Genomic DNA, 26,672 nt, shown 5'->3' with positions numbered 1-26,672 from the left:
CAGAGATTTAAAGTTGGACAGGTGGGTTACTGTGCTTGATAAATATCCCAGTGGCAAGATAGAAGAATAAATTGACAATCTATCTACACCCTGAAAAGAATCAGTTGTAGAGGGAGGGACACCAAGCTAAGTGGTGAGAACACAGTAGGGAGGGCTTCTCAGCATAGTGAGTGAATGAAAGCTCATTTTCAGAATTTAGAATGAAAAAAAATACACATATATATTTTTATATACATATTTTTATATTGTATTTTTATATGTATTTTATATGTATTTTTTATATACATGTATATAATTTTACCCCTTTGTCCAGAGCTGAGAGATCTGGAAGAATCTCCAGGCTTTCCCACACTGGGTGAGAGGTCAGACTAAGTACATTGCCAAGTTACTATTGGAGATTGGATTAGGGACTAATCTGATCTAATTAAACAAGATGTAATCAATGCTGATATTTTTAGTTTTCAGCTGTTTCCTTGTTCTTTTTTTAAAAAAAATTTAATGTTTACTTTTGAGAGAGAGAGAGAGAGAGAGAGCACGAGTGGGGGAAGGGGAGAGAGAGAGAGAGAGAGAGAGACAGAATCCGAAGCAGGCTCCAGGCTCTGAGCTGTCAGCACAGAGCCCAACGGGGGGCTCCAGCCCACAAGCCAGGAGATCATGATCTAAGCTGAAGTTGGACGCTTAACCGACTGAGCCACCCAGGCGCCCGTCTTTGTTCTTTTGTTAGTGATTATAATTTAGTGCTTCTAGGATGGTGTCTTGGGCGGGTCTGATTCAGGCCCCACTGCTTCAGAGGAAACAGCCTTTCATCCATTCATTCAGGATGTATTTACGTGGTGCCTATAGGACCTCAAGTAGCTGAGTTGTTTGACTTCACACATCCCTTTCTCCCTGTGGCCCTCAATTCCTCGATCTACTCAGAGACGCGCCCTCACGGTTGACCCAAACCATTCAGGTTACATTCCAGCTTCATCTCTTGCCTGTTGTGTGACCACATGCGGGTTAATTTGGTTTCCCTGAGCCTGTTCCCTCATCTGTAAAATGGGGCTGCGCTGAGGGTGAAATTAAGGTAGCCCGACGGAGCACTGGCGCCCAGCGCGCTCCACCCGGAGTGGCTGCCCTTCGGCTCGGCGCACTCCCGGTGGGCCGGCCCGGAACCGCTGACAGGTGTGAATCAGGGCGTGGCTCACGGCCCGGGGGCGTGGCGAGGGTGGCCCTTAAAGGCAGGGTCGGCGCGGGGGGCTGCGTTCCGCGGTGCCCGGACGGCGGAGAGGTCGGCCGGCCGTGGGCTCCGCGCGCCGAGGACCCGAGCGGCGTTACCGGGCCCACGCGGCCCAGCTGCCCGCACGCGGCCGCCGAGCCGGAGCTGGGGACCCGGCCCCCGGCCCTGGGGGCGGGGCCTGCAGCCGGCCGGCCCCCCGCGCCCCCCTCCTCCCCCCCCCCCCCCCCCCCCCCCGCCTCGCCGCCGCCGCCGCCGCCGAGGCCCGGAAGGGGCCAGTCGCTTCCGTCTCCGCCGGGGATGCACGGAGGGCGGAGCTGCGGCCCGAGGACGCGACGCGAGCCCAGTTCCGGCGAGGAGGCCGCGCCAGTGACAGCGATGGCGGCGGAGTCGGCGCTCCAAGTTGTGGAGAAGCTGCAGGCGCGCCTGGCCGCGAACCCGGACCCGAAGAAGGTGAGCGAGCGGGCAGCGCGGAGCGGGGCGGGCGCTGGGCGCGGCGCGGCCCGGTAACGGTCGCGGGCCCGGGCGCGGCCCCTTCCCGATCGGCCGGGGCCGCGGGGGCTCGGACCCGGGGCCAGGCCCCGCCGGGGGCTGCGGCCTGGGTCGGGAAGTTCGCGGCCATTGGCCGCTGCCCACGCGGAGGGCGGGGGGCGCACGGAGGGCGCGGGGCCTCGGCCGGCCGGGGCTCCCTCCCCACCCCACCCCCGCTCCCCCCCTCCCCCCCCCCTCTGCTCCCGGCGTCCCCGCCTCCCGGGCCCGGGACGGGGGCGCCCGCGGGCTCCGGGCGGCAGGGGCGCGCTCCTGGCGGACGCGGCGAGCCGACCGGGGCCGCTCCGGAGGCGGCCCGGGCCAGCTTTCCCCGCGGGGCGAGCTCGCTGGAGCTGGCCCTCTCGCTGCGAAATGTGTGCGATGGCTCGGTGTCTTCGGATGTTTGTCCGGAGGGAGAAGGAGCCGGTTCTGCCTGGGCTCCCGTGGCGTCTGGGCTCGGTGTGGGGTCCTGCGTCTCTCAGAGACGTTCGTACGGCTCTCCGGCTTGATGCGAGAACGCGGACCTTTTCGCTTTCTCGGTAAATCCTTTCAGAACAAAACAAAATAAACCTCGCGTCCCCTAGCTGCAGGTACGCCTAAGAACTTGGTTGCAATTGGAACAAACCAAAAAAAAAAAAAAAAAAAAAAAAAAGGTTAGGAGTTAGCAGCTCGTTTCCTTCTGGCCTTGATGGAAAGGTAAGAGCCACCTTTCCTCGTTGCTGTGCACGATGGGCAACCATTTTTAATTGCACTCAGCGAGTTTTCAGGGGTTTGTTTTGTTTTTTAGACAGTTTTCTTAAGTTAAATGCATTCCTCCCACTCTCTCGACTTTATCCCGCTTCTCAGAGTCTGGGACAGTGTCTGGATGTTAGAGTTTTTTGAAAACCGAACTACACTGATGAAAACACTTAGGCGTCAGACGTTCCCCCTGAGCACTCTGGCTGGAGTGTGCAGGTCCTGAGTTGGATCTCTGAGCCCCAGAGTGCCTTTTGAAGACCGACTAATGGAGGAAAGGAGTGGAGATGAAGTGGCCTTAACGTGTGGGTTCTAATCCATTTCCCAGCCATGGACACTGGGGACTTCTTTGCTGAGTCTGTTTGCTCACCTGCTTCCTAGGACTCCACTCAGGGGAGGGAAGGCCAGTCTTATAGGAAGTGCTCGGTAGATCTTAGTCACCACTCTACAGATTGATTGTTTTTGAAGGACTCCTTTCTCTTCGCCTTGTTTCGAGCCTGGCGCCTGGCCGAGGTGGCTTTTTTTCTCCACTTCTGAAAGCTGTACGCTGTAGCTCACCATCAGGCCACTCTTTAACTTCTTATGCATACCTGGCTCAAAGAGGTATGGCTCAGGAAGCCATCTTAGTTTTGAATCTGTGAAAACGTAAATGCTTTCAGTTTATGGTATATAGTCTGTTGCAGCTTCAGTTCCTAGTGGCCAGACGTATTTACAAGTTTCTTTTTACAATAACCCTTTGTGGACATCTAATAAGTGGTCGTTATTTCCGAGCACTAGCTGGTTTTCCTGAACACTGTAGGTTTGTGACTGATGTTTAAAACCTTAAAGCAGTATTATGTTCTACCCCCTCCCTGCCAGTTTGGTCTTTATTACTATAAGGTTTAAAAAAAAAAAAAAAGAAAAAGAAAGTGCCAGGTAGTATCCATAGTCCTTTTCCACTGGAATTTAAATTTTGAAGTAGCTCTTCTAGTAGTCGGTGTGCATGAAATTTCAAATTAGGAAAAGGTTTGTTGGTGTCTCATCCTACTTGAGTTATTAGTGATTATCGTGAGTATTTGGGCTTTCACTTCCCAGATCGCAGATCATCCAGAACTCCTGGTTTTGCATTATGAAGATGAGAGAAAATGTTGGGAGATCCTTTTTGCAAAGGACACAATAGTTGGCATTCAGAAATGAGCTAACTGCAGAGGGGAAAACTGCAAGCTGGCACACTGGCCTTCTCAGCCTTCTGTTAACCCAACAAGCTCCCACAGGTTGTTCTTGAAATTGCAAGATGATTATATAGCAGTATTGACTTTGCAGCTAACTCGCATTTTCAAACCATTATTAGCCAAAGGGTTGATTCCAGACCTATGTTCATGGATTTACTCCTATTAAACGTAGGTGTTTAACTGTAACTTTGTTTTCTGCTTTAAGTCTATCAGCGATGTGGGCTCACTTGAGGAAAAGGTATCGGGTCAGGGTCACTTGGCTCCTACCGTTTAATTGGAAACAAGTTTTCAGGGGTGGTAAAGTTACCTGTCCTGTGTTACATTTTGAATGTGAAAACTACCTAGAACACAGATAGCAAGTGGAGAACAAGGGGTCAACATCAGGAACATCTTCTTGCTCTTTGGGTTGAAGGGGGTGTGCAAAGGACAGCTGAGATTCCTAAGCGTGTACTGTGCAAATGTTTGGCGTTTCTCAATGAGCTATTATCAGTTCTTGCAAACTCTGCAGTTGGTCCCTTGGCTTGATAACAGCAAGTTTCCACCTACCTGACGATGCCCAAAGTGCTTTTTACCTTGGTACTGCTTTGTTCTTTCTTGAACCTCATTGAAAATAGAAGGGCTCTGGAGCCCTTTTTCTCTTATGGTGCACGCAGTCACTTTGAAAATCCCAGGGTTTTAGTTTTGTCTGCTCTCAAGTCACCCCTGCTAACCCAAAGCAAAGCAGAAAGGCAGCATTTACACTTCACAATTAGTGTTAGGCTTTGAGATGAACACTCCCTCAATGACTTCTGGCCCCATCTGTATATGTTGGCTTTGTAGAGGTCCTGGGACTCCCTGTGGTGACCTCCTTTACTCTGTGAACTTTAAACTGTCTGACAAGGTAATACTGAGGACGAGCTCTTCAGCTTTGTTTCCAGGCACATAAGCTCCTGTTCTATTTTCTTATTTTCTAAGGACAGTGTCATTGTGTTGGATGTTTCTCCTGTCTTTGTAGTTCATGCTTTTGTAGACACACTTGACTTACTAGCTCATTAGGCAAGGGACCTAACCTTACTGGACTGCTTCAGTATCTAAAATGGGGAGAAAAGTATCCACTTCATAGAGTTGGTTAACGAAGATGAAATGCAGTAACACATGTAAGAACTTACTAGCATAGTAGCGGACACACAATAGATGGTCTATAAATATCTTCCAGGGAATGGCATTAGGGGAGACAACCCATTTTTAACCTCTACGATGACCCTGAATTTCCCTTTAAGAAATGGAATTAGCATTAATCTTTGCACCCATAGCTTGGGTGACCAGAAACACGCGTAAACTTTATCCTGAGTTGGATGGATGATGGTGGTAATCAAATTTGAAGTGGAGAATAATTTTCATTCAGCTATGAAGGTGAAACTCCCTAGATACATCCCTTGGCTTCTCATTTATTCCCAGCCAAACAAGATTATCACTGGTGATCCAGTCGCTCTGCCTAGAGACTGAGTTGAGTAATTATTGAAGTAGAATGACCAGAAGAACATACTTTCTCCTACACCTAATAGCCATATGGCATACCAATCACAGACTGGTTTACACATGGAAAAGGGCAGATCTTACCTGATGCTGAAATGTGAAGGTAGTCACAGTTACTATTTTTTGTACATTGCAGCACCCCTTGAAGGCTAAGTGTGTTTTATATCCATATACACGTGTCCTAGAAAGAGGTATAGCCAATCATAACTTAGGGTACAAATGGAGTAAGTAGGAATTAGCTGGGGACTCTCTGGTTGACGATCAAGGGGAGACATTGAAAGAGCTGTCAGTTGATGAATGAAATGATTAATGATAAGCATTAAAAAAAACCAAAACATTTATGGAGCTCTTATGGTGGAAAGGGGGCAGATCTTGTTATCTGATGCTGAAATGTAAGGGGTAGTCACTGTTACTATTCCAGGCACTGTGGCCCAGGACTGCACATGGTTTGTCTCTGAGAATCCTCACAGCTTGTAACGTCGTAAAGAGACAGGATCAGTTCCTTTTTTGCAGATGAAGTAACTGAGGTTCAAGAAGGTTAATGACTTGCACAAGATCGCCCAGCAGGGTGATGACAGGGCCAAACTGAAGCGTGTCCCCAACTCCGGAACTCTGTCTCAACAGCTCTGCTCTCCTGATTTTGACCTAGTTTTAGGACTACAGAAAGGAAATGTGGCCAAACCCAGATCAGTTTTCTAATCTACCCAGACATTTTGTGTTCACCATTTGCACCAGCAAAGCTCTGATTCTGGCAACTTGACGCAGGTCTTGAAATTCCCACTTGTATCAAAAAAACAATTCTGTTAAACTGTGACTCTTCCTGGAAACACGATACCCTTTTCCTGGAGAAACCTCTTCTCCTCCTTACTTTCCTTTGTGCTGGGTTCATGGGTAATTTCCCTAAATTGGTACCTTTCTCAGAAATTCTCTCTCAAAACTGGGGCAGTGATAGTTGTTGATTTTTGTTAGAGTTGGTAGGTCTGGTTCTCTTTAAGTGTTCTCTCACCTTGGTGTTGCACAGTAATTGAAAGCAGGCAATCTAAAGTCACAGACCCGCGTGTATCTGGCCCTTGTTGCGTCCTGGGGCAAGTAACTTCACTTTCCTGAGCCTGTTTTCACACTTGTAAAATAGAGATAATAACCATACTTACTACTGTATAACACTTAGAACTCAATAAGCACTTAACTGTCCGATATTATCTTCCAGTGAGTGGTTCTGATTTTATAGAAATTAATGTTTTTTTTTATTCTCTCTACAGCTCTTGAAATATTTGAAGAAACTCTCCACCTTGCCTATTACAGTAGACATTCTTGCGGTAAGAACTGTTAGATATTATATAACTATATTCCATCCCCTTCCCACTGGGAGGGATTGTACAGTAAGGTTAAAAGCATGGGCTTTGAAAGTGAAAGAAGCCAGACACAAGGCCACATAACGTATGGTTCTATTTATGTGAAATGTCCAGAACAGGCAGATCCATAGGCCCGAAAGTAGGGAGGTGGAGGAAGTTGGGAGGAATGGGGTTTCTCTGTAGGTTTACGGAAATGTTCTGGAATCAGTGGTGATGGTTGTGCAGTATTGTGAGTGTTCTGGAAACCAACAGACCATACACTTTAAAATGGTTAAAATGAGCTTTGCGCAGTGTGGCATTATCGTGGCCAATGAGGTTTACCCAAGGTACGATTATTGCTAATAAAAAAAAATAATAATAAAATGGTGAATTTTATCTTAGAATTAAAAAAAAAAATTAAAAGAACTTTGACTTTGGCATCAGTTAGTGTTGGGTTCAGATCCACGTTCTAGGACTTCTGGCTAATAACTGGACAGATTCCTGCCTCACAGAGTTGTTTTAAGGACTCATTGAGACATTGTATGCGAAGCTCTTAGCTCAATGCCTGCCACCTGCCATAATCACTCTTGTTATTTATCCTTAAAGTTCTGGAAGTATTTTAATATATTGTTTTTTCTCTTTGGAGTCGTGTGCTTTGCTACTGTGTGTCATTAGAGCTTTGAGGCATAGACACAAAGTAATTTTGTGTTGAGACTTGCAACATATGTTTAAGGAAGGAGTTTCTCAAAGCAAGAGGCCTTATTTCTTCGGAAAGTTGTGAGCCTAGTTCCACAACCCTCTAACAATTCTTCTGTCAAATTTGTAGGAGACCGGGGTTGGGAAAACAGTAAATAGCTTACGAAAACATGAGCATGTCGGAAGCTTTGCCAGGGACCTAGTGGCCCAGTGGAAGAAGCTGGTTCCTGTGGAGCGGTAAGAATGTTGATTACTCTGTAGGTTTGCTCAACCTCATGCTTCAGTATGGTACCTAGAATGTTTACAGACAGGATACGTTTTATTATTCCTTCTCTGCCTTCTTATTTAAAACATTTATTTGGCCTTGATTATAAAAATAATTCGTGATCATTATAGGATTTTAGAAAATATTAAAAAATGGAAATAAGAATGAAATTTTTTTGTAATTCTACCATCCGAACATAAGCATTATTAGTATTTTGGTATGTTTCTTTCTACTCTTTTTTATTTTTAGAGAGAGAGTGTGTGATGCACACAGGGGAGAGGGGCAGAGTGAGAGGGAGGGAGAGAATCTCAAGCAGGCTTCACTTCACACTCATTGAAGAGCCCAACACAGGGCTTGATCTCAGAACTGTGAGATCATGACCTGAGTTGAAATTAAGAGCCAGACATTCCTCTCCCCTCTTTTTAAAAAATGTTTGTATACAGCTGGGAACAAACTATATAAATAATGGCCTGCTCCCCTCCATTTTTTTTAAGATTTCATTTTTAAGTAATCTACACCTGTCATGGGGCCTGAACTCACAAACCCTGAGATCAAGAGTGGCATCCTCCAACCAGCCAGGTGTTGCAATAGCACCTACCCCCATCTTTTTTTTTTTTTTTTTTAAAGGTTGGTTTATTTATTTTGCGTACTTCTGCACAGGTGAGCAGGGGAGGGGCAGAGAGAGAGAGAGAGAGAGAGAGAGAGAGAGAGAGAGTCCCAAGCAGGCTCTGTACTGTCAGCCCAGAGCCCGATGTGGGGCTCGATTCCATGAACCACAAGATCATGATCTGAGCCAAAATCAAGAGTCAGACCCTTAACCTGTGGAGCTACCCAGACGCCCCAGCCCCCTTTTTAACATAACAAGTTAAATTGTCCCTGTTTTGAAAAACTTCAAAGCATTTTTCTTTTTTTTTTTTTAATTTTTTTTTTTTTTCAACGTTTATTTATTTTTGGGACAGAGAGAGACAGAGCATGAACGGGGAAGGGGCAGAGAGAGAGGGAGACACAGAATCGGAAACAGGCTCCAGGCTCTGAGCTGTCAGCCCAGAGCCCGACGCGGGGCTCGAACTCACGGACCGCGAGATCGTGACCTGGCTGAAGTCGGACGCTTAACCGACTGCGCCACCCAGGCGCCCCCAAAGCATTTTTCATGTCCCCAAGATATTTGATCTTTGTATCCTGTACTTAAACGTATCGTTTTCCATCGGTTGAATATTTGAGTTTTCCCAGTCTCACAACAGTGGAGTATCATAGAGCAGAATCCATTCACCCTCTTCCCAAGACCTTGTGTCTAACTCTGCATCTGTTTCCATCTATTTTTGTGAGTTCAGGTTCTATGACTTTGTCCTCTGAACAAAGATTACACTGATTTTATATCTGCTTTATCTGCTTTTTCTTTTATTCTAGAAACTCCGAGCCTGATGAACAGGACTTTGACAAGAGCAATTCCCGGAAGCGCCCCAGGGATGCTGTTCAGAAGGAGGAGACAGAGGGGGACTACCAGGAAAACTGGAAAGCCTCCAGTAGCCAATCCTATAGTCCTGATCACAGGCAGAAAAAACACAGGAAACTCTCGGAACCTGAGAGAACTCACAAAGTGTCTCACGTTCAAGAGAGGAGAGACGAGAGAAAGAGGTGCCATAGAGTTTCCCCCGTTTACTCTTCAGACCACGAATCTTCTGATTACGGCCATGTTCAGTCCCCTCCGTCATCTGCCAGTCCCCATCAAATGTCCACAGACCATTACAGATCCCCGGAGGAAGATCATGAGCCCTTTGTCCCACATCAGAAGCCTGGGAAAGGCCACAGTAATGCCTTTCAGGACAGACTGGGGGTCAGTCAGGACCGACACCTGGGGGATCCCCAGGGGAAAGGGGTTGTGAGTCAGAACAAGGAGCACAGATCTTCTTACAAGGAAAAACGTCCAGTGGATGCCAGGGGAGACGGGAAGGCATCTTTGAGCAGAGAGAAATCACACAAGTCTGTCTCCAAAGAGGAAAACCGAAGGCCGCTCTCAGGGGATAGCACGAAGGAGAAACCACCCTCTAGTGTCAAGAAAGAGAAGGAGAAAGAGGGCAGCACCAAGAAGAAGTTTTTACCCCCCTTGGAAGTTGCTTCAGACAACCACCTTAAAAACAAGCCAAAGCACAGAGACCCAGAGAAAACCAAATCGGACAAAAATAAGCAGAGTCTAGACAGCTTAGATGTAGGAAAGGGGGCGGGAGACCCGCTGCCCAAGGTGAAAGAGAGGGGTTCCAACAACCTAAAAACTTCAGAAGGGAAGGTAAAAACTTCTCATTCAGATAGAAAGTCAGTGGGCTCCCTCCCTAAGGTTGAGGAGGCAGATATGGATGATGAATTTGAGCAGCCCACTATGTCTTTTGAGTCCTACCTCAGCTACGACCAGCCCCGGAAGAAAAAGAAAAAGATTGTGAAAGCCTCAGCCACGACTCTTGGAGAAAAAGGACTTAAAAAAACTGATTCGAAAAGCACTAATAAAAACTTGGACTCCGTTCAGAAATTACCTAAGGTAAATGAAAACAAGTCCGAGAAGCTTCAGCCAGCTGGAGCCGATTCAGCCAAGCTGAAAAAGGTAAGCCCTTCGGCCCCTTGGTGGCTTCCCAGTCAGAGCATCTGGCCCCGCACAGTTCCCAGGACTTGTCTTGCCGCTGTCGTGCTTGGCTGGCTTTTTCGTGGCCTGCCGTTTCAGTTTGAAGTAATCGCCTCCAGGCCTTTGGAGGTGCTGCCAGGGTGTAGCTAGTACCCAAGACGAGTGTTTTCGGAGGTGTCCCGCTGTGCTGGGCCCATCCCGGTGTATCTCCTGCCCTCGGTGGTGTCAGACCTGACCGACGGCCCTCCTCCAGCCTGGGTCTGCTCGTGAAGTCGCCTGCCTGGTCACCGCGGCTGGCAGTCGGCCGAGGGCGGGGAGCTGTGCTTGCCCAGCGGGCTGTCCGGTTACTGGTGTTCTCACCGCAGGTTCCCGCTGATGCATTGCCCGTGTTGCCAGACCTCCCGTTACCCGTGATCCAGGCCAATTACCGGCCGCTTCCTACCCTGGAATTGATGTCCTCCTTCCCACCAAAGCGAAAAGGTAATTTTCTGCGTTCTTTTCTGAATGGAACAAAGATTTTAAAAATTTGTTCACGATGTCATAAGATTTGGGTGAGCTTTCTAGTGTCCTGGGCTCTGGAGTTTGACGGCTTGGGTGTGAATCCCAGCTCTGGCTTCACGTTCTATGAACTTGGATAATCATTTCCTTGGATTTCAGTCTCATGCTCCATAAGTGGACCTGATAATGGTGTCTGACTTACTAAGTGGATTAAAAATGATAATGCTGGTAAAGCTCTTAACTCTGGGTTTTTCCACAGGGTGAATGTTCAGTAAATCTTTGCTGCGGTTACTAGCTACCCTTCATATGTTGTACGTGAGCTTTTTATCTTTAAAAAAAAAAAAAAAGGTCTAGTTTTAATAGCAGAAGAATTAGAAGCCACATAAGGGTCGCTCAGCAAGAGACCAATCACATGAACCGTGGTCACGCACACAGTGGCCTCCTGTATAGCTGTAAAAAAATGTGGGAAGGTCTGTGTCTGACATAGGATGATTTCTAAAATGTGGCAAATGAAAAAAGTTGATAGTGGGGGTTTTTTAATCGGTGAAAAAGGAATGAAATACATATTTACTTATTTTTGCATAGACTCGCTAGAAGAATACACACAAGAAACCGGTAGCCCTGGTGGCCTTTGGGAAAGGGCAGTGGGAGGCTGAGGAGAGGGGAGAGAAGGAGAGCTTTCCCTGCACAGCTTAGTGCCCTGTGTGACGCGCGGTCCTGCTGTCCTTGCCCTGCAGCACTGTCTTCACCCCAGGAAGAGGAAGAAGCTGGATTCACCGGACGGAGAATGAATTCCAAGATGCAGGTGTATTCTGGCTCCAAGTGTGCCTATCTCCCCAAAATGATGACCTTGCACCAGCAGTGCATCCGGGTACTTAAAAACAACATCGATTGTAAGTCCCACGCTTTTCTCTTGCTCTTAACCCCATTGTGGCCTTGGCGGGGCTGGCCAATATTCGACACTTCCACCTTTGATTCTCTGCAGCGATCTTTGAAGTGGGAGGCGTCCCGTATTCTGTCCTCGAACCCGTTTTGGAGAGGTGTACGCCTGATCAACTGTACCGCATAGAGGAATGCAATCACGTGAGTATCCTGTTTGGGTGCAGAGAGGGCCCTCGTCGGGCTCGCGTCTCCAGAAGTAGCTTTGTCTCTGAATCCGTAGTGGGTGAAGGGCGGTGGCACGGGTCGGTTCACTGTTGTGGGCCTGTTGGTTTGCCCGTGGGCCTGTAAACGTGCGTGTTTTTAGCACCTGCTCTGGCTTCAAAGTGAGCTTCAAAAGGACCGGGAAAACGTTACCGACCCTTCTCCTTAGCTCGCCTGGTCACAGGTCAAGGGAGAATTCTGGCAGCTCGGCCTCTGGGATCCAGGGCAGGGACAGAGCTTTGTTTTCGACACTCGGTGTCTGGTGAATATAGAAGAGCACAGGTCGGCTGGGTGTGTCCCAGAGGCATCCAGGTCTGTCCAAATATCTTTCCTGTAATGCCGGGACATAAAGGTCATTCGATCACATTAGCTGGCTGTCTCTAATTCTGAACCCTTGCGGGTGACAGTTGCAGGGAGTGCCGGGAAAGTGCCTGGATGTGACTTCATGCCAGGTCTACCTGTCACTGGTTTCCTTAAAGGAAAAGACTAACCTTTTTTTTCCTTTTTAAAGTTCATTTAGTTATTTTGAGAGAGAGAGAGCATGAGCTTGAGCACGAGCTGGGGAGGGGCAGAGGGGGAAAGAGAGTTCCAGGCTGGCTCCACACTGTCAGTGCAGAGCCCAACATGGGGCTCAAACCCACAAACCATGAGCTTCTGACCTGAGCCAAAATCAAGAGTCAGATGCTTAAGCGACTGAGCCACCCAGGAGCCCCAGAGAAAGACTGATCTTAAGCTAGTTTCTGTGTTGTCTTCTCTCCTAGTCCCACAACCCCCCAAAAGCAGCTAGTACAGTGCCTTGCACTTAACATTTTTAAGTTTATTTGAGGTGGGGGGGGGGGGGTTGGGCAGAGAGAAGGGGGGAGAGAATCCTAGGCAGGCTCTGTGCTGTCAGCACAGACGCTTAACCAACCTGGGTTAACCCAGATGCCCCCTTAACGTGTTTTTAATATAGTGATTTTTTTTTTCTAGAATTGTGGTATTTTAATATACTACTACTACAAGGACCAAAAAAAATCATTAGGAGGAAAGTGGTCAGCCTGAGGTGATGAAGGATGGAAAAGAAATCTGTCAGAGTGCTTACATATAAATGATGCCCTGGTTCTGATTTTAGGTATTAATTGAGGAAACAGATCAATTATGGAAAGTTCATTGTCACCGAGACTTTAAGGAAGAAAGGCCGGAAGAGTATGAGTCGTGGCGGGAGATGTACCTGCGGCTTCAGGATGCCCGGGAGCAGCGGCTACGAGTACTGACAAAGAATATCCGATCTGCACATGCCAATAAGCCCAAAGGTAGAGGGGGGCGAGGGGGTGGCAGTGGGGAGCCGAGCAGGATGAGGTGATCTGGCGAAACAGTGAGCCCTGTGCTCTGATCGACAGCAGGGCCTTGGTGGGCTGGGCTCATGTAGCCTCTGGCTCCTGTATCTGGCCTGCTTTTGCAGAAGGGGTGCAGGGATGGAGCGTGTCTTCGGTCAGTACACTTACTGCCTACAGGGGTTTTCAGCGTTGAGAATCTCCTAGCTTTGGGAGCACCTGGGAAGGTTTTGTCTCTTACCAGTGTACATTATTAAAAGAACAGTAGCGTCTCTGCTCGAAAAGGCAGGTGTCGATCTCCCTATTTCTCTACAGGCCGGCAGGCAAAGATGGCCTTTGTCAACTCTGTGGCCAAGCCCCCTCGTGATGTTCGGCGGAGACAGGAGAAGTTTGGGACCGGAGGAGCAGCTGTGCCTGAGAAAATTAGGTGAGCTCTGCACCTCCAGGGTCTCCTTGCGCCCGCGGAAAAGAACCCCGGGAGCTTGTTACCCAACCCTCTGAGGCAGCCCAGGGGCAGGAAGCAGTTCACTTTTGGGGTGAGAGCATGGCAGTGCAGGTCAAGGGTTCTGGAGGCCGACCTTGACCAGCTCAGCACGTGCCCTCCCCGAGCCACCACTTCCGTGGCTGCAGCGTAGGTGGACAATTATTCCTGCCTCTCAGGGGGTCAAGAGTCAATGGAGAACAGGACCTGGCTTCTGGGAGATACTCCCTCGTGCTTTCCCCTTTCCCCATTGAAACCAACGGCGGCTGGGACGCCTCGCTGGGTCAGTCAGTGGGGCATGCAACTCTTGACCTTCGGGTTGTTTGAGCCCCATGTTGAGGGTAGAGATTGCTTTTTTAAAAACTAAAAAAATAAATAAATAAGTAAACCATGCTGCTGTGATGACTATATAATCTAAGTCACATTAGCATTTGAAAAATACGGATTCACACCTAAAGGGTGAAAATGGAGTTGAGATGATCATTCATTCTGAAGGGCTAAACTCTGTCGTCTCTGTGTCATCACCAGGATCTCGGGTGTTCGCGTCCACTGGTCAGAGCCACAAAACTGGGTCTTCCTCAGAGAGGCCAGCTTCAGGCTGTCGGTGCTGAGGGCAGATCCGTCACACTCAGGACTAACTAGCCTGCTCTGTGTTGCAGGATTAAGCCGGCCCCATACCCCACCGGAAACAGCCACACTCCTTCCGGCAGTGGCAGCAACAGCTTCAGCGCCAGCCCCGAGGAGCCCGCCTATGATGGTCCGAGCACCAGCGGTGCCCACTTGGCTCCCGTGCTCAGCACTGTTTCCTATGATCCTAGGAAACCGACTGTGAAGAGTAAGTGACTTGGGGTTCACGCCCAGATATTTCAAAACGGCATTTGAGCTCCATAGCGTCTTTATCGTCGTATTACGCCATGCGTGCCAGACGAGGCATACGTGCTCTGCGCATGGCTGGGCTCGATGTGGGTGCCTCCGTCCCCTGCTTTGGTTGCAGTGCACGAGTTCTCTTGCAAATAACGATTGCGGGGAATACTCATTTTGGCACGCCGCTTCGTTTACCTACGTGTAAACCTGTTTCTCCAGGGGTTCGTGACGGTTATTAACTGCTTGTAGTCCATCTTATTGAGGGTTTACGACCTATCATTCCAGCTTCTGAGTTTTGTGTTTTCATATCTAGTTGTGCATATTTTACATTTTATTAAGTTTTACCATAGACTGTCCCCAGTATTCTAAGGGGGTGTCTGCCTGTTAAAACCATGCTTCTGTGAGGGGCACCTGGGTGGCTCAGTTGGTTGAGCATCTGACTTCAGAAGCTCAGGTCACGATCTCCTGGTTCGTGAGTTCAAGCCCCACATTGGGCTCGTCGCTGTCAGCTCGGAGCCCGCTTCAGATCCTCTGTCGCCCTCTCTCTCTACAACTGTCCTGCTCACGCTTTCTCTCTCTCAAAAATAAATTGAAAATGCACAGCCCACTCAGATCTTCTGTCTCCCTCTCTCTGTCCCTCTCTTATTCTCTTTCTCTGTCTCTCTCAAAAATAAACATTTAAAAAAGCATGCTTCTGGATTCACTTCAAGACCCACGGGCAGGTAGAAGTGTTGGCAGAAGCTTCTGTGCTCAGGTTAAGCATCCAAGAGGGCAGGCCAGCCATCCACAGGTGATGTCTGCACTGAGCACATCTTAGACCTGTTGCTGCACTGGACAGATGGGAGTGAGAGGGGCTGCTTTTTGCTGGTTTGGATACTGGCGGCGGGGGGTGGTGGAACAGAGTGAAATTATGGCCCAGGCTGGCCTTTAGGTGTTAAATTCCAGTCCTTCCGCTTACTGCACAACCAGGGGCAGGTCGGCCAGTCTCTTGGGAGGTTGGGGACGTGGTTGGAATTAGAGCCGGGGATCGGCAAGGGCCCGGCAGGTGCTCAGGAAGTGGAGCTGTTGTGGTGCTGGAAATCAGAAATGGTTTCCGCTGTACCCATTCCTCTGATAGTGCAGAGCCAAGAGCAGCAAGGCTTGGCCTTGATTGTGAACCACTCACAGTGTGTGTCTGAACTGCCACAATCTGAAACCACCGCCTTATTTCTCTTCCCACAGAAATCGCCCCAATGATGGCCAAGACGATTAAAGCTTTCAAGAACAGGTTTTCCCGACGATAAACTGAGGACTCACCTTGGAGATGAAATCTGGGGGAGGAGTACAAGGACAATGGGGGTTAGGGAATGGAACTTCCAGAGGAGACCAGAATCCTCTGCTCCGAGGAACCTTTTGGTCTCCGAATCCTGCACAGTCTGCAGGTGTGGGCACCTGTGAACCCGTGTGCCGCAGCCACTGCCTCCCTGCCTGGAGAACACTTCAGAATTCTGGAGAAGATGTGAAGCCTCAGTCTTACTGAGGATTTTAAGGTCAATTATACTTTTGTTGTTAATTAGCTTCTTTGTAAACCATAAGACATAGTTTTAATTAATAAATATTGCCCCCAGATTGTATTTATATTACCCCCAGTATTTTTTTTCTTTTTTTCCTTTCCTTTTTTTTTTTTTTTTTTAGGTCCTCTATCAAACACTTAGCCTTTTATTTTCAGGGTTCTTTATTACAGTTAGATAAAAACCTAGTAAAAGCCATTCCCCTGTCCCAGTTCAGCTCTCCTGAGTGGACCCTGGTCCAGAGGGAGGGCTGGGCATCCTCAGAGCCTGTGTGCTGCCTGCTGCACGGAGGGTGAGGAACGGGTCCTGGGCTGCCCGCCCTAGAGGGCCGCCTCGACATGGAGTGTTCTCGCTCCACCTCAGAGGCCCTTCTCAGTGTTGCTTGAGTTCCTATGCAGGTGCATCTCTTTCTTCCTCATTAAATAGTATTTATTAAAGGAGGTTATTTGTAAAGGTCTCGAGTCTTTTCCCCAGCCTTTTTGCCAGTTCCCACTTTTTTGAGGCTCACTAGAGGACACAAACTTGGGGGATCAATTTGCACAGAACCCCAACATTTTTACAATTTCTGATTCAAAACTTTAGGGCTTTTTTCCCTCCCCTATCTTCCCTCCTCCCCGCTTGCAGGGGGGAGACACGAACACACGGCAGGGCTTTTTGTGCCCTCCCCTCGCCCCCACCCGCCACAACTTCAGAGGTTGAAAAGCCAGCACTTTAATCTCGTGTTCCCTGTGAACTGCTAACAGAAGTGAGTGGTTTTAAAGGTTGTAATGCTGTGTTGGAAATGGGTTTTGTTTTTGCCTTTCTTTTAAAAGGTAAGATCATGTGATTGGGAGAGCACAGGAATTTGCTGTTTTGCAGAGAACTCTGCAGCTGAAGCACTCTCTACTTCTAGGGTGTTTAAGCCAGAATTTGGAGGGAACGGCCCACTTAGGCAAAGTGTCTGAGCTGTTAGTGTCAGGATGGGGGAGAACGCGGGGGACACCCATCAGGTCTGAGAAGGGAGGATCTCACTTGCAAGCTGACAGAGGAACGACATCACTTAGGAGGCCAGTGTCAGCGCTCTTCCTGGCTGCTGGAGAGCGCTGGTCTAGTAGGAACCCGCTTGGTTGTGACCCAGGGGAAGCAGATGCTGTAAGTTTGAGGTGCCTGCCCTCCAGACACCCAAGGGGTAGACTGAGGGCGTGGTTAGTAGGACAGCGTTGGGAGCTTGGCAGGCTCCCTCTTGACAAGCCCCCTCAGAGCCCAGAATATGGGGTCCACTGCTTTTAACCATCCCGGAGACCTCAGGCTAACTTTGAAGATTCCGGAGCCGGCAGAGAATCTGTGCAGCAGAAGCTGCATTGTTCAGTGTGCGTTGCTGTGCAGGGTGCCTGTTGCAACAGGACACAAGGGTTGCCCTGTTTTAATTTGCTGTGTTTTTGAATTGGGGAAAACATTTCTCTTGATCGCTTGTATTGCATTCCACCCCCAGCCTGGGCCTGCTCCCCAAATCTGGTATTAGGAAGCCTCTTACCGAATGCCAAGTGAACATCTGGGCCAGGTGCCAGACATCTGTTGGCCTGGAGTAGCTTCCCGTAGGTGTCCACCAGCTTGAATTTGTCTCTTAGCCGCGTGTTCAAGTCTTTGTCATTGAAACCGGTATTTCACACTGCAGATTCGGTTGTGTGTGATTTTAATTTCCTCTGTTAGGAGTCTTTAGGCAGGGAGGAAGGAAAGGACATCTGTTTGTTCACGCCGACGTCACTACCCATTTTTAGCACATAAAGACTTTTGATCGGCCCTGTTTGCGTAGAGCCAGATCTTTCCCTCCTCCTCCTCCAAGAGTGTCTGCATCAGGGATGTGACTTGGTGAGAAGCGTAAGGAGGGAAGAGAAAAAGCCGAATTTCTGAACAACCTTCTCACCTGGGTTATTGAAATGGCTGCAGAGCAGACACAAAACAGGATGATGTCGAACCTTTGGTCTCATTTGTGAAAACGTGTGCAATTTTGTTTCTCCTGTGCTACACTACATACGAATCGAATCACCAAATTACAAATGAGCCCTTTGTGATCCTTGGTGTAATGAGCAGTGTCTTCGGGCTTTCTCTTTCTGGGAAGTGGGAGGGAACAGAGCAAGGTATCTGCCTGCTCTTCCTTTGTATTTTGGTCCCAAAATGTAAATACAATTTTCTATGTTACTTTTTTGTGGTAACTACCAAGATGAATATTTTAATTAGATAAGTTATATGAAAAGGAAGGACAGTTCCATGTCTAAATAAAAAACGAAACAAAACTCCACGCGCTGTGGTCTTTTTTCCTTTCTCCCTTACCGTGTCCTGGAATGGCAGCTGGTCACAGAGTGTGTGGTTCCCAGGCTGTGAGGCAGAGAGCTTAATCCCTGGCCTGGGCTGCGTCAAGGATGTTGGGTTTTAGGTCTGTAGCAAAGCAGGACTGGGGGATGGGAATTGAGGGTAAAGAACCCCTGAGCAGAGGGAGGAAACTCGGATGAAAACAAGCACCTTGCAGGTACCAGACACTGTCCCTTGTCATCCTGAGACTGAGAGATTAACCCCTTATTGCAGCCAGAAACTGAGGCTCAAGGATGAAATAACGCAGCCAAGGAAAGGATTTGAAACCCAGATTCTCTGACTGTAAAGTGTGTGCCACCCTACCTGTCAGTCGGTCACTGCCGGGTGGGAAGGACCGGGTTCGTCTCCTCCATCTTCCACTGACTTCCTAACAGGAGCATGATGACAACTTGTGCAGAAGGGTCGTGTCAGCAAAGACCTGATAAGCACCCACGCCTTGGCCCTGGCTGAGCTGCAGGAGCCTCAGCGTCCGGACATCACTACCCATCACTACCCAGCGTCAGGAGCCAGGGCTCGGGTGCTTGCAGCTTGCGGCCCCTGCAGACACGGGGCTGGATCTTGCATCAAACCTACAATCCCGCAGCGGCACACTGTTGTTACCCTTCTCTCCTGAAGAGGGCGTTGTTGGCGTGTGGGCTTACCTCTTCCCAGCCTTTACTGGATCGAATTCTCACTGTAAGAAGTTCTGTACATTCAACGATGGAACATGGGATCTGATGGATGACGACCCGGAGTTTGTAAGTTAGCCCTTTGTCCTTTACTCATTAATTCAGCATTTGCGGAGCCAGCACCCGGATTGGACCCTGGGATACACAGTGGCACAGAAGTCTGGCACGCGCAGTCCGGTAAGAGTCACCGGGCCCACTGGGGATGCACCTGCCACGGGGGGCAGGCCCTGCTCTGACTCCTATACACTCGCTCGGTTACCACAATGATCTTTCATGGTAGGTGGTCAGGGCCCCATTTTTAAAATGAGAAGACTGAAGCACAGAGAAGGTGTGCAAGCTGACCCAAGCATGAGCGGTAGTGAGCAGCACTGTGTGTCGGCCTTTGTCCCAAGCACGTGTTGTCAGTGACATTTACCCATCTCCTATATAATCACACGTCCCCAGGTTGGGCCCTTGGAGCAAAGCTGACCTCCGATGCAAAAAGATCCCCTAACTGTTGCTAAGAATGATTTCTTCTCTTGGCTGCATGTAATTAATGCCCAAAAGAACCCTCTCGCTGGCTTATCACCTTGACAGATGTCCCCTTCACAGCCTATCTCCACTAGGGTTCTGCATCCACTTGAGTCTCTCTCAGATTATTTGGCTAACTGGTGAAACAGGCAGTTTGTCCTCACAGGCTCCTGGACTTCCCTTTCTGTGATGCCTACTCTTTTTACCCCTTTCAAAAACTTGGGTGGAAAGTTCAGACATCAGAATTTAATATAGCTACACCTCTGTTTCTCAACTCTCAAATCTCTGGGGTTGGGGCCCCAGAGTGTGCATTAAAAGAAAAAAAAGTAATTCTTAAATTTTTAAAAAATGTTTATTTATTTTTGAGAGAGAGAGACAGAGCGTGAGCGGGGGAGGGACAGAGAGAGAGGGAGACAGAATCCAAAGCAGGCTCCAGGCTCCAAGCTGTCACCACAGAGCCTGATGCAGAGCTGAAACCCACGAACCATGGGATCATGACCTGAGCTGAAGTCAGATGCTTACCCGACTGAGCCACCCAGGCTCCCCAAACAATAAATAATTCTTAAAATGTACATTATTAAAAAGTTTGAGAACTGCCCTGGCTAATTTGCCACAAGCTCTTTGCAGCTGGCCCACCGGTCAGAGCTGGGAAGCTTACACATCTGGTCACGCAGTACACTTTGCCCCCGCTCCGTGTCCTTGAGTCAGACAGACACAGCCCTTACCTTCCTGGAGCTTCCATCTAGTAGAGGAAAACAGTAACCAGATAACTGTACAAATCATTGTTTAAAATACAGATTTCTCAGGGCGCTGGGTGGCTCAGTCGGACTTCGGCTCAGGTCACGATCTCATGGCTGGTGGGTTCGAGCCCCGCATCAGGCTCTGTGCTGACAGCTCAGAGCCTGGAGCCTGCTTCAGACTCTGTGTCTCCCTCTCTGTCTCTGCCCTTTCCCCACTCACACTCTGTCTCTCCATCTCTTAAAAATAAATAAACTTAAAAAAAAATTTTTTTAAATACAGATTTCTGGGCCCCACGGCAGAAATCTGTTCAAATAGGTCAGAGGTAGGATCTGGAGATAAATACTTTTCATAGGCCTTCCCCAGTGAGTTTGATGAACAGCCTGGTTTGGGAATGCCTAGTGTAATGGAAAAACAATGCATGAGCTTTAAAGGGAGTTAGGTCCAGGTTCAAATCCTGGCTCCACTATCCTTTAGCTTTGTGACACCTCTTTGACTCAGTTTCCTCACCTATAAAATGGGAATGATCACACCCCATAGGAATTCTTGTAAGGATCCAATGAGAGAAAGGGAGCTCAATACGTTTTAATGTCCTTCCTTCATTCCCTCTAAATTTAGAATGAAAGGAAAAGCTTTATCTCCTATTGATGGGAACTGAAGCTTTAGGGTCACGAGCTGAGAACCACTTAGAGGTCAGCAAGTCCTTCCTCATCACCCAAATCCTAGTCGATGCTGCCTCAGACAGGGTTTTTCAACTTTTCTCTTTTTGGACTCCCGTCTATTCTTTCAGGCCCTTATGCTATATAGCCCCTAACAGCCACGAAAAAGGCAGACTCTACCTAATTCCTTCTTGTCTCAGGAATCACAACTCACATGCCAGGAATTTGGCATAGGATGGTAGGAGGGGGGTGGGGAAACAGGAAACGAAAGCTATTTATAGCTCCACCTGCAGCTATGTCTTTGGAATTTTAAAGACAAGACAGAAATCTAGACTTCTTTGTAAAATTTCCCTGGTTTTAAAACCCTGAGCCACAACTGTATGAAACAGATCAGGAAACCTGTACGGGGTGGATAACTTCCCAGACAAAAGCAACTTACCAAGGCTGACTCCTCTAGAGTCTAAACAGCCTCCTTACCACAGAAGAAATAGACAAACCGGTTGTAGAGCCCCTTCTCTAGATGGTTTCATAGGGAAATTCTTTCAACCTTAAAGTCAGGTAATACCAACGCCACTTAAACTATTTCGAAGCAAAGAAAAGGAAGGAGAGTGCTATTGAAATTAGGATAATGCAGACATGGAAAATGGATAAAGACTGAACCAAAAAAAAGAAAAATTACAGACGAATCTTATTTATGAATATTGGCGTGATTACCCTAAATATTAGCAGAATCTAACAGCATATCGAAACAATGAAACAGGGGCTCTTGGGTGGCTCAGTCAGTCGGTTGAGCGTCTGACTCTTGATTTCGACTCAGGTCATGATGTCACTGTCACGGGATCAAGCCCCGTGTTGGGCTCTGTGCTGGGCGGGGAGCCTGCTCTCTCTCCCTCTCCCTCTCCCTCTGCCTCCCTCTCTCTTTCTCTTTCAAAGAGAAATAAATATAATTTAAAAATAAAACGGAAATCATACCTAAATGGGGTTTACTTAGGACTGGCAGGATATTCAGACTATTAGGATAGGCTGGGCAGTCATTCTTAACCGGAGGTGATTCTACCCCTACCAAGACACGTGGCAAAAATGTTACACATTCCACAACATGCAGGACAGCCCCCCCCCCCCCCCCGCCCAAGCAACATATTATCTGACCCCCAAATGTCAACAGTGCTGAGGATACGGAACCCTGGACTTGGGCATGCTGTAGTGACAATTCCCAAGTCTTGGTGGCTCAAAACAGCAAAGGTCTGCTTTGCTCTATGTCCAATTTGGGTCTGTTGGGGCTTCACTTTACATCATCCTCACTCAGGGACCCAGGCTAAGGGAGGCACCCACCCGTGCTGCTAAGGTTTCCAAGACGAATGAAGAATACTGCACTGGCCACTAAGCTAAGTCCAGAAGTGACAGCCGTCATTTCCATCATGTTTCACTGACTGCACCTAAATCCAAGGGGATAAGGAAGTACAATCCCTCCGTGTGCGTGGACACAGAGAACTGGAAATATTTGCTAACGGCACCGAAGACTCCAAAAGCAATTGCAACAGCCTAGATCCTCAGATAATCCACAAGGCCACCCCACTTCCAATCCCATACTTCCGAGCTGTGTGCCCTTGAGCAAGTCACTTAACTTCTGTATCTCTGCTCCTTCCTCCAAAAAGGAGGAAGATATAGCAACCTTGCAGAGCTATTAAGTAATGATTTCATGAGTTAAAATGTGTAACGTGCTTAAAACAGTGCCTGAGACATGGAGTTCAGGACATGTTAGCCAGGATGTTGACGATGAATACGGTGAAGTACCCCACATGGAAGGGGCATTTGGTAGAGGGTTGTTGTTACGACTGAAGCTCTGAGGAAAATGACTGTCCAAGGTCACCTAGCTGGTAAGTACAGCATGGTGGTTAAGGGCCTGAGCTCTGGGGTCTCCCCTTGGCAGTTAGTAAGTACTCAGTAATGTTAATTAATATTTGGAGAAGGTTCAATGTGGTTAAGAGCATAAACACTGCCTGGGTTTAAGTCCTAGGTACAATACTAACCAGCTGTGTGACCTTGGGCAAGTTACCTAGCCTCTCTGTGCTCTATTTTCATCATCCATAAAATGAGGATAATAATAGGACACTTGCAGTTATAAAGATTAGAAAATAATATAAGCAAGGCCCTCGGGGCAGTGTTTGGCGCATTATTAGCACCGTGTGGTTGCTGGCTATATTTTTACCACACTCTTAGCCACACAGAGGCATCCAGAAGTAAAACAGTTCATTTCTCCCAGCCTAATTAAGACGGCCGGTACAAATTTAGCAGTTCTTGAACCGCAGAAAAGTTTACAAGGGACCTGGGAATGAGAGAAGGAAAAAAATTGGAAACTTTTCCTACCTGCTCCAGGCAGTCCTAGAAGTCAGTGAGGATGTCCATTTGTTCTCAGACGTCCCTGCAAGGTAGGAGTGCAGGAGAAGGGACAGGCCGAGTAAGGCCAGTTAGCAGAGGCATTATTTCCAACTCAGAGCCAAAAACTCTGTTAACTGCTGGTTCCCTCCAAATTCAGCCCGCTGAAGCAATTGCAGTTTTCCATCCAAGCAGACGGGGGCGCTGAGTCAAAAACCTTGCTCTTAGTAGAGACTAACAGTCACTGTCTAACCTTTTCCAATCTACTGACCAGGTGTTGTTCCAAACATTTTCCATGCATGCTCTCTTATGACCCGTGTAATAAAACCCTACAAAGTAGGTATTCTTATTAGCCCCATTTTAGATATGACAAATCTGAGAAGAGAAACTAAGCAACTTGCCCAGCAGGCCATACCTAATATTTGTAGGATGGGGACAAAAGTACAACTGGAGGCATATTTAAAAAATTATAAATGAAAAAAAAAAAGAATAATGTAAAAAAAAAATAATAAAATAAAATAAAAAATTATAAATGGAGTTCATGAACTGTTATACAAAATACAGTCTGTTTTGCTACCTACAAAAATAAACCTTCACAATGACCTGGGAGGCCACGTTCAAATTTCTGGGCTTCTCAGAGCTCTGCACTAGAAGTTGGGGGAAGGGAGAGAAGCAGGACCCTCACCACCACCCGCCCCCCTTCTCCTTATACCTTTAAGTATGTTTCCCTGCAAGGGGCCTTGGGCACATGTGTGCAGATGTCCTAACCTGTGTGCTCAGGTTCTGTTTTAAGGTTTCTTTCTTTCTTCCTTTCTTCTTCTTTTTTTAATGTTTCTTTATTTATTTTGAGAGAGAGAGAGCAAGGGAAGGGCAGAGAGAGGGAGAGAGAGAATCCCAAGCAGGCTCCGTGCTTTCTGTGCATTGTTCGACACGGGGTTGGATCCCACAACCATGAGATCATGACCTGAGCCAAAATCAAGAGTCAGACGCTTAACCGACTGAGACGCCCAGGCGCCCTGTTCTAAGGTTTCTAAATTGAAAGGGTCCATCTGATATCCAGCACAGTGGATCACAAAAAGCCACAACAAAGCACAACATCATCACATTTTCTAATACTAGGGACTGAGAGAAAATCTTAAAGGCTTCCAGAAAGGGAGCGGTGGTGGGGGTGGGGGTGGGGGTGGGGGGATCCATATAAAAAATCAGGAATCAGAATGGCATTGTACTTCTCAAAGCTAGAAGAAAACAGCAAAATCTTCAAAATTCTAAATGAATTTTATCTTCAAATTACCAATTAAGTGGGGCGCCTGGGTGGCGCAGTCGGTTAAGCGTCCGACTTCAGCCAGGTCACGATCTCGCAGTCCGTGAGTTCCAGCCCCGCGTCGGGCTCTGGGCTGATGGCTCAGAGCCTGGAGCCTGTTTCCGATTCTGTGTCTCCCTCTCTCTCTGCCCTTCCCCCGTTCATGCTCTGTCTCTCTCTGTCCCAAAAATAAATAAACGTTGAAAAAAAAATTTAAAAAAACCCAAAGAATCTTTAAAAAAAAAAATTACCAATTAAGTATAAGAGAAAAGTAAAGATATTGTCAACAGTCACTTAATATGTATGGTAGTGTGGTAGCCAGCCTTTAATGAGTTCTATCTCCTGGCATTCATAACCTTATATAATTCCCTCACACTTTGAATTTGGCTGACCAAATCTGTGGAACCCTGGGATATTCCAGAATGACTGTATGTGATTCCTAAGGCTAGCTTGTAAAATACATTGTGGTTTCTACCTTGCTCTCTCTGCTTTGGTGAAAGCTAGCTCTCCTGTCTTAAGGACACGCAAGCAGTCCTATGGAGAGGTGTGTATGACAAGGAACTGAGGCCTCCAGTCAATAGCCTGCAGCAACCTGACAGCCATGTAAGTGGCCATCTTGGAAGTGGATCCTCCAGCCCCAGTCAAGCCTTGAAAGACCCTAAGCTCGTGAGAGAGCTGAGCCAGAACCACCCAGCTAAGCCACTCCCAAATTCCTGGCTCAGAGAAACTTTGAGATACATGTTAACTGTTTTTCACACAACAAAATATAATTAATACAGATATACTGGGGAGGAGGGGGAAAGGAGCCACAGCATTTTATAGTTCTTCCCACCAAAAGGTGACGTCAGTATCTCCACCCTTGACTTTGGATTTGGCCACGAAACTTGTTTTGGCTGATGGCACATCAGCAAAAATAACGCAAGCAAGGGTTAAAAAGTGCCTGTGCAATTGGGTCTTCCCTCTCTTGCTTCTATAGCTCCTACCATGTGACTAAGCTCAGGTAGCCTACTGGAGGCATATGGCTCCCATCACCTCGGCTGACAGACAACTTCAACCAACCATGTGAGTGAGGCCATTCCAAGCTATCCAGCCCGAGCCAAACTGGCCCAGAAAAGAATTGCCCAGGTAATCTACAAAATCATGAGTACAGTTCTCGGCACATTAGTGCTCAATAAATCAGTAAAGGAGGGGCGCCCGGGTGGCTCAGTCGGTTAAGCGTCCGACTTTGGCTCAGGTCATAATCTCGTGGTTTGGGAGTTCGAGCCCTGCATTGGGCTCTGTGCTGACAGCTCAGAGCCTGGAGCCTGCTTCAGATTCTGTGTCTCCCCCTCTCTTCATCCCTCCCATGCTCATGCTGTGTCTCTCTGTCTCTCAGTAATAAATAAACGTTAAAAAAAATTAAAAAATCAAATCAGTAAAGGATGACAAAGATGAAAATGACAGGCTAGAAACCAGAAGTGAGTAGATATCCTGAGTAAGTAAGGCCTGTATTAGTCCCACGGTCTTTCCAAAGAAAGGCTACTGAGAGTATCAATTCAATTAAACAAATATTTACTAAAGTGTTTACCATGTGCCAGGCCCCTGGCCTGAAACTGTGATAGGAAAGCAGGAATAATTCATGACATTGTGCGGTTCTGAACCAGAACCCAGCTCACCTATTTCACACAAAATTGAACTAGGACATCAGAATATGTTTGAATGGAACTTATTTTTAAAATTTTTTTTCAACGTTTTTATTTATTTTTGGGACAGAGAGAGACAGAGCATGAACGGGCGAGGGGCAGAGAGAGAGGGAGACACAGAATCGGAAACAGGCTCCAGGCTCTGAGCCATCAGCCCAGAGCCCGACGCGGGGCTGGAACTCACGGACCGCGAGATCGTGACCTGGCTGAAGTCGGACGCTTAACCGACTGCACCACCCAGGCGCCCCAAATAGAACTTAAACAGATGGATCTTTTGATTTGTATTTCACCTGCCCCCATTCTTGTCTGGACACCCCAGAGCCAGACATGAAGGGCAAGGGGTATCCACAGTATCCCATAACTCTCTTTACATCCTCTGTCTTTCCCTCTCCCCACCAGCAGTTAAGAATGTATTTGACCCTGAATCCAAAAA

General features: G+C 47.8%; 1 protein-coding gene and 1 pseudogene across 1 annotated transcript; both read left to right on the top strand.

Annotated features, from left to right (window-relative positions):
- The first annotated feature begins 1,462 nt into the window (after positions 1 to 1,462).
- Positions 1,463 to 18,235, top strand: ELOA (elongin A). Its single transcript, XM_047869214.1, has 11 exons — positions 1,463 to 1,669; positions 6,465 to 6,521; positions 7,363 to 7,469; positions 8,905 to 10,090; positions 10,474 to 10,588; positions 11,344 to 11,499; positions 11,592 to 11,689; positions 12,861 to 13,041; positions 13,378 to 13,489; positions 14,203 to 14,378; positions 15,629 to 18,235. Exons 1-11 carry the CDS (start codon positions 1,517 to 1,519, stop codon positions 15,688 to 15,690), a joined length of 2,403 nt encoding a protein of 800 aa, XP_047725170.1. The 5' UTR covers positions 1,463 to 1,516; the 3' UTR covers positions 15,691 to 18,235.
- Positions 6,837 to 6,945, top strand: LOC125174124 (uncharacterized; annotated as a pseudogene).
- Positions 18,236 to 26,672: the final 8,437 nt, after the last annotated feature.

The sequence above is a fragment of the Prionailurus viverrinus genome, chromosome C1 (assembly GCF_022837055.1).
Source record: "Prionailurus viverrinus isolate Anna chromosome C1, UM_Priviv_1.0, whole genome shotgun sequence".
In the NCBI taxonomy this organism is placed as follows: Eukaryota; Metazoa; Chordata; class Mammalia; order Carnivora; family Felidae; genus Prionailurus; species Prionailurus viverrinus.
Note: the sequence above shows the minus strand (reverse complement) of the source record. Positions and strands in the feature narration are given on the sequence as shown.

Bases quoted from the DNA above. Each gene is read 5' to 3' on its own strand.
- ELOA (XM_047869214.1), top strand. From the start codon at position 1,517: ATGCACGGAGGGCGGAGCTGCGGCCCGAGGACGCGACGCGAGCCCAGT. The intron at 6,522-7,362 runs GTAAGAACTGTT...TCAAATTTGTAG, and splicing joins TTACAGTAGACATTCTTGCG to GAGACCGGGGTTGGGAAAAC. The intron at 10,589-11,343 runs GTAATTTTCTGC...CTTGCCCTGCAG, and splicing joins CTTCCCACCAAAGCGAAAAG to CACTGTCTTCACCCCAGGAA.